Below are 8,292 nucleotides of genomic sequence, written 5' to 3'. Positions count from 1 at the left end.
AAAAAATAAAAAATACCTTTATCTAGACTAACAACTTCAAATCAGAAGGGAAGATCACATTTACTCTTATAGACACATGCACATGTGAATACAAAGGTATGTATTCCATCACCACATATATAAAATCAATACTTTTAAAATTAAGAATTAATTGTTTAATAGTGACCATGAATGTGTGATTTCAGGAATGGGATCTGTTAGTCTGCACATCAATATGCCATACTGGTTTCACATAAAAACATAAGATGAGCTAATGTACATACACACACACACACACACACACACAAAGCACTAAATAAGAACATTTTAAGTAGCAGAATACCCATAAGAAAGGGCACAGAGGTAGAAATAAACACATGATTGAGAAGGGAAAACACAACGCCAAGGTTGATTGGCAAATAGTTTATGTTAAGAGGCAGAAGTGAAAAAGGCCTGTTCATGGAAGTCACAGAAACTCCAGACAATTAGTCATAAGATGTGTGATGTCATGGGTACCCATAGGGCAGAGTCAGTGCATCCTTGAACATGAGATTATATTTACATCCCACTTTACTTTGCATATATTAGATCTTCCAGTTTCCATAAAGTATAGGCATTACCGTTATTATCTGCACTTGAGGACAAAGGATTGTTTCAGTTTTGATGCATCTGAATTTTCTCAGGGGAATTGGTAAACCTGAGGTGTAAATATACACTATTCTTTAATATTAAGATCCTATGCACACATTCACTATGGAAAACATAGCTCTCATATAGCACTTTGATCTACAGTAACATCAAGCACATTGTATTAACCACATCCCTCTACGCAATCACTGAAAACTAATATTGTGGGGCTGGAGAGATACTTCAGTTGTTAAGAGCACTGGCTGTTCTTTCAGAGGATCCAAGTTTGGTTCCCAAAACCCATGTCCAGTGGCTCACAATTGATGCTTTCTTCTGACCTCTGCAGGCACTGCACTCACATGATATACATATATACACATATTTACATGAATAAATAAATAATAAATAAAATTAATGTTGACTATCTACTGGCCAATAACTAGTATATAGTTTTGTACCAAACACGTTTTTAACAAAAACTTGAATTTTATTTCACAGTTGTGAAGAAATGACTTCCTCTCTGTAATGGCATCACTTTACCTATATTCAAATTTTCCTCCAAGTTCTCAGAGAAAAAAAAGGTAACTGACATTTTTGACACTTTAAGAAATTATTATCAGGGCTGCAGAAATGGCTCAGCAGTTAAGAACACTGGCTGTTCTTGCAGAAGACCAGTGTTCGAATCCCAGCACTCACATGACAGCTAACAACTGTCTGTAACTCCAGTTCCAAAGGATTGGAGGTCCTCTTCTGACCTCTGTGGGCACTTGCACGCATGCAGGCAATACACGCATACACACAAAATAAAAACAAATAATTTTTTTTAATTTAAAAAAAAGAAAATAAATTATTTAAAGAAAGCTATATTCAAGAAGATTCCAAGGTAGATGAATTCCATTAAAGTTAGTAGAAATGCTTTCTTGATAAAGTTATTTTGAGAAACAGACTCTACTAAGAGTTCTACTATCATTGGAAGAAATACTGTTAAGAAAGTTTCCCAACAGAGGAACAAGCACTCCTGGTAAGTTGCATTTCAGAGAATTTCTGGTATCAGTTATGTCTCATTTATTTATGTGTCGCTGACTCCTAGAAGAAGGCTCTAGTCTGTAGGTAATTAGAACATTATTGAGTGGGTCATCAGTTTTTGTTTTTCAGATAGGGTCTCACTTTGTAGCACCAGTAGGCCTTGAACTCACGGTCCTTTTGCCCAGCCTCTGGAATTCCATCACCATCCTTGACTTTGCATATCATATTTTAGCTTTCCTCTTTAGCAAATATCATATTTTAGCTTTCCTCTTTAGCTAATTAAAAGTTTGAGTGCATGTTGGCTGAGAATGTGCTGTTTTATTACATTGTAAGAATTATTAATTTTAATACTGTCTACACAGAAAAGATAAATTCAAATAGATATTCACTTTGCGTACTTTATGTTCTCCTATTTTAATGACCACAAATGTATGTTTGTGGATAGATGATTGTTATATAAATAATGAAAAAAGTTATATCTAGTTATTTGGAAGTATATAACATAAATTATTATAAAGTATTAAAGCTTGCACTCTATTATCATGGATAGTTTATCTTACATTCCAGAACCTTGATTTGTACAAACAGAAGAACCTGAATTCTATATCCAGAATCTACATAATTTTTTAAAAGCCCGGCATGATGGCACAGGCTTGTAATCTCAGATCTGGGGAGGTAGAGACAGATGGCTCACTGGGGCTCACTACCTAGCCTAGCCATGAATGAATGAATTCCAGGCCATTAAGAGACTCTGTCTCAAAAAAACAAAGTGGGTGACATGACAAGCAACATAGGAATTATCTCCAGTCTCCACATGCATGTGCACATATGAATATACATGTACACACAGACACACACAGACACACAGACACACAGACACACACACACACACACACACACACACACATGCACATACAACCTAAGAAAATAACAGACAACAGAAAGCTCTACCTGTTGTTCTGGCTCTTTGGCTTCTCTTTTATGCAGTGGATGAAGTCTTATGGGATAGACCACTTCATATTTCTTTGCCTTAGGGAATTCTTTTATTGCACTTGCTAAGACAAAAAGGAAGAGAAGACTTAGCTGTGGAATGACTGGTCAGTACTCAGTCCCAGTGGGTGATGCTACACAGTGGCCTCCAGTGATTCATGTCAGTCGTTCCTGTACTGATCCAGGGAGAGACAGGCACCATTAGAAACCCATTCTTTCTCTCGACTCTCTAATTCCCATCTTTAAATATTTCTCAGTGTGATGTTTCCAAGTATTTCTCTGTTTGGTAACAGTATTCGTTTTCAATTTCCCCTTTTCCCTTTGCTCTCTTGGATCTGGGCAGTAAAATGCAGAAAAGATGAAATGTAAACAGAAAGCAGAAGGCTGATCAGTCCCACGATAATTCAGCAGAAACATGCTGAAGACCATACTGTTAAAAGTGATATAATCGTGTGCATTGCTTCTGATTTGAATACGTACTTTCTTGCATTTATCAATAGCAATAGCCAAAACTCAGTCACAAGAAGGGTTGTGATGCCAGGATCACAGAACTCTGGCATGAGTTTTGCATTTTTTGCATAGAAAAACATGAAAACGTGCGAAGCAGAAATTGGACAAAATCACTGACCTACAGGGTTGCTTTGAGTCTGCAGTCACACCGAGGGGATCTGGGAAGTTATCTGAAACAACCAGTTTGCACATTCAATGCTCTCTTCCATGCTGTACCCAGAAGTTAGCCTAAAGAGAAACCGGGGGCTTTCCAATAGCTGATACTGGATTTTTATTTTCCTTTTCATTGTCTGCATGATCGGGATGTGGTTCCGTGTACAGCAGCTCCTGAGATGTGACAGACCCACCACAACTGCTGCAGGTGGCCACAGGTCCACCCTGGATGAAGACCTAGTGGGACTCAGAGAGCAGAGGCAGGACAGCCCCCCAATCTTTCTAAGTCTGGAACTGCAGAAGCTTCATCTTCTTTATGTGTTGATTTGTGCCTCTCTGAAGATAATCCTAGCTCATTGAAATACTCAGACCTAGTTCCCGCGGTAATACCAAATTTATCCTACTCTGGTCTGTCTTTCAGCAGATATGACTGAGGTGCTCACCTAGTGTGTGAGGTGCTCACCGACTATGTGAGGTGTTCACTGAGTGTGTGAGGTGCTCACTGAGTGTGTGAGGCGCTCACCAAATGTGTTTGCCCATCAATCACCTGGAAGGACTGCTTTGACAGCTTAGTCCAGTGACTTCCCAGAGAACAAAATATCTATTTTTTTTTTTCAAGAACTAAAGAAGGAACTCAAAAATTCTAGTGATGTCAAATTTTTGTCACTTTGGAATGACTTTAATTTATTTCATCACTCAAGAGATACTTAACTTGGAAGCTTAGAAAAAGTCATTAACTTAACTAAGAACTTGGGTCAAACGTGACACATTACAATACTGAGAAAACTTCTTTTCATGGGCTTGGTATAGAAAACATTTCAAAAGGAGTTCAAGTCACAGAACTGACACTACGATGCTTTAATTTTGTTTTTTAAAATTGTGTGTAAAGAGGGGGCAGATTAAAATGTCTCAACACTTGTTCAAGAAGTCTATAAATTTTTGTAAATCAACACAGAACTCACTATAATGTCTTCAAAGTACCATGATTATTGGGGTACATTCTGATAAGAAAATGAGACTTGCCAGAAATTAACTGAAGGCACTGACACAATCCCCTGCTGCTTCCTCTAATTTACTGACACAAAACAATACACCATACAGCACCAACATGTCACCCAATGCATTATGGGGCCTGCGCAGTACAATTAGTCCCATGGGTATTGATTCATCAAGCTGCTCTCACTGATGTTGTGGTCTCAGAAATTCTTTTTAAAAATACCGTATTTGCGGGGGGAGATGGCTCAGTGGTTAAGAGTGCATACTGCTCTTGAAGACCTGAGTTCAGCTTCCAGCACTCATGTTGAGTAGCTCACAAACACCTGTAACTCCAGCTTCAGGAAATCTGATGCCGTCATTGGGCCTCTACAGGCTCCTGTACTCAAGTGCACAGACACACAAACACACACAAATTTGAAACAAAAAGAAATCTTTTTAAAAAGATACCATACCAGTAGCTTTCATCCATAGCACATACTGTTCTAACAAGAAATCGGTTCTAATTTCCTGTGCATCACAAAACAATAGCCACTACCCACTTGAACCTTCCTATAAAAACGGAAGGTGATGATGTATACAGTTCTCTTTCAGGAGGGAGGAGAGTGGAGAGGGAACTAGATCAATTATCCAACACCAGGTTTCTCTGCTGTTCATGTTGATTCTTTCTCTTACAGTGAGTATGAAATCTAATATTTCATGAAACTAGAAGTTATCAACTGTTTTATAATTATGGAATAAAAATATATAAACTGCTTATAAAATTTATTGCCAATGCATTGTTTGGTAGTGAGCACTTCCAAACAGAAACTAAATCAGACAAAGCCAAACAAAAATCTTTATTTCTTTATAAAGACTGTAATAACTATTAACTTTACTCAGTACAAAATAAATTTCCAGTTGATTCCAAACTCTTGCAACACAGTAAATTCTCTAAACAGGATTTCTCTGAAATGACAGATTTTCCTGAAATCTGGCAGGCCCCTGAAAAAAATGAGCTCTGAAATATAAAGGTTTACACGGCACACAAGTATGGCACAGACACAGATATTGTTTGGCTTACTGATCCTCTGATTTGATGGAGATAGTGCAACCTCCTCCCAGGTGAATAAGATCATATTAATTATTTAGAAGCCAGTAGAACAAACAGAGCTAACTGCCATCTAGGGATTACACGAATCCAAGATGTAACACAATATGTTTCTACTAATTTATTTTAATACTTGCTTTCTCGCTCCCACAGAACTCATGTGTTGGATAAGCTCTGACTGGTAAAACTGGACCAAAGTAAAGAAATTGTTGCTTTGATTTGAGATAGAGATGTGGATGTGGATGTGATTTTTTAAACTTTTCATTAGTTTTGGGTAAATCAAAGCTCATTAACAAGGCTGATGTAGCCAACGTCAGTCTGGAATGCTCTCCTGTATGTTAATGTGTCTGGGTCCATTTTGGAAGTTTGAACATCTATATACATATTGAATTGGTTTTAAGCCTTGTCTTTCCAAATGTACCAGCAAGTCCCAAATTAAAGTTTATGCAATGACATTGATTTATATGCTGAATTCTCTGTTTTTGCTTGAACTCACTTGTTCTTTTAAGGTTTATTCAGTAAAAATGAGCACAAGCTCTGTAGGTGGGGAACCACAGAATCATTTTTGCTATTGAGATTCAATTGCATATAATGGCTTGCTTTTTCCAGTCATTTCTAAATGCCAGGAAGAACTGCAACTTTTAAATAAAATTGGTTTTAAAGTCACTACATCCTGAAGCAGAATGATCTATTCTTTTAGTGCACACACTTATTTCCTCCCCTACGTACACCTGTCATGTCCTTTCAAATATGTGTTTTCACTTTTCTTATAATGAAATCCTCTGTCCCTTTTCTCTGGGGTATCATGACACACATAACAAGCATCTAATCTTATTTTGCATATTATTCTTTTATTTCAAGAAGTGGGAACTGGGTAGAAGTTATGGCTAGAGGGGCACATGTGGTACTGATGGTAAAGACAAGGAAACACAGAGGAATGACACAGAAAATAAAATTTCTTCACTTGCATTCCGGTTGGAAAACCGACCTTGAAAAGTGGGAATTACTCCAGTAACCAGGGAGATAAACCCCTGAAAATACAACCTGGATGGTAAAGAAAAGGGAGACGATAACTTCCTGTTCATGACAAACGTCCCCTGTCAGCAGAGCAGTTTCAGAGTCTCTGTCCCCTTCACCATGTTCTTGGAATGATGTCACACTCTAACACATGACTCTTAAGGTGCTGAATCGCTTGGTGCTAGGTTGTGGATGCAGAGCTGGGAAAACAGACACGGGCTGGTACCAAAGTTTACTGAGAAGACTGAAGCATGCATGGGTCCCGGTGTCAACCATGAGACACTGTTCCTGGATCCAGTCTGACCTTTCTCTTCTAAAACAAAGCTAGAACCCAAGAAGTTCTAATGCCTCAATGAGAGGGCTGTCTCCAAAAGTTTTATAAAATGTAGGGAAAGAGAATTCTTATGAATTCTGAATCATCAAAACTAGGAGTTTGAAGTGAAGGACTTAAGGCTCTATATTTTGCAAGTTTGAAAAACAATTCAGAAATTATTTCTAATGATAAAGTACAAAGGGGAACAGAAAAGATGACACTTTTCCTTCTTGGACTCTCAACTTCTGTTAATAATTTGCTCATTCCCAGGTCTCAGCAAGGATTCCAAGACCCAAACCATATTTAACAACTCATGCATAGACTCGAGCTCCAGAAACAAAAATAAGCTGAAGAATTACGTTGGACCCCATCCATGCAAATTCTAGTTGAGAATTTTGAAACGGAGAGACCTACTTGGTATAACATATTATTAGGAAGTACTATTCCTCTACTTCTAAATTTCCATGTTTGATGCAATGAGCAAAATGAAAGTGGATTTTCGATCTACACTGAGCTGAGACACTTCTTCACCAAGTCACAGTGTTTTATAAGTGTAATGTTGGTCGCTGCTTGTTACCAATTAGATGTATCTACTATCACCAAGAATAAAAGAACTAACATTAGGACGTGCAGTCCAGAACAGAATACGTTGCTGAACTGGCCCTAATTATAATAGATATTTTCCCAAGGCTTTGCACATCAGAAAAATCTGCTGTGTTTATAGAAATAAGTATAGAATGAGTTTTGATACATTCTGCTTTTTGACTGAAAGATCATATTCATTGTTTAAATTATAATGTATCAAAGTTTCTCTTTCACTTTTAAGGATGTCAAATCTGGCATACAGATCTTGGGCTAATAAAACTCTCACTGTTCTGTTTAATGCCGAATCTTTACATCAGTTATAGCCCCCAAAACAACAGATAAAATCAGCCAAAATGATCAGTAAAATAGGTTAAGGAAAGGGAAAATAGCTAGTCAAAATATTATATGAAATAAAACTATTAGGAGTCAATGAACAGCATGCAGTCCTCTGATGTACTGAATAGACCCAAGGAAGAGTTAAGGCCTACCTGGAACTGGAGAAAGGAGGAAGAAGACTACCAGGAGACTCCCTTGCAACATGCTGCGATTCCAGGAGCACCTGCCTCCGCTCACACCTGGCTGCCTCTGCTCCTGCCTCCTCTTAATCAAGACCTAATGGAACTCCCTGCTTCATTGTGTACGCTTCAGCAAGTGTTTACTGAAGGTGTTGCACAACTTGTGAGCTGTGGTCCTGCCACAAGGCAGTAGGCGGAAGTCCTGGCCGCCTCTCGGCTGGCTCTGAAATTTCCTGTATCATGAGCTATTGCTTCCCTCTCTTTCTTCTCTCTGTTCTCCATTCAAAAGTTGTGTTTCCAATGTATTGCTGTAGCTCAGTAAGTCACAAAGAGGCAGCTGCTTTGAGGTGTCCTGATACATGTGCCATGTTGCATATCATATATATGATATATTTATGTGTTATACACATACTGTATAACATATGAATACATATTATGTATACTTTTTGTATATAATATGTTTAATTATATACATATACATATATATTTTCAGC

At 37.9% G+C, this 8,292-nt stretch overlaps 1 protein-coding gene across 1 annotated transcript in view; it reads right to left on the bottom strand.

Moving 5' to 3' along the window:
* Window positions 1–7,823, bottom strand: part of Adam28 (ADAM metallopeptidase domain 28) — a 63,397-nt gene extending 55,574 nt beyond the window's left edge. The window contains exons 1-2 of the mRNA XM_017802563.1: window positions 7,811–7,823; window positions 2,584–2,726 (exon numbers count right to left, since the gene is read on the bottom strand). Coding sequence (XP_017658052.1) covers window positions 2,584–2,726; window positions 7,811–7,823 — 156 coding nt within the window. The remainder of the gene's footprint in view (window positions 1–2,583; window positions 2,727–7,810) is intronic.
* Between the last annotated feature and the right edge of the window lie 469 nt (window positions 7,824–8,292).

This window comes from Nannospalax galili, unplaced genomic scaffold, assembly GCF_000622305.1.
Source record: "Nannospalax galili isolate Female #2095 unplaced genomic scaffold, S.galili_v1.0 scaffold291, whole genome shotgun sequence".
In the NCBI taxonomy this organism is placed as follows: domain Eukaryota; kingdom Metazoa; phylum Chordata; class Mammalia; order Rodentia; family Spalacidae; genus Nannospalax; species Nannospalax galili.
The sequence above is the reverse complement of the archived record's forward strand: the minus strand, read 5'-3'. Positions and strand labels throughout refer to the sequence as shown.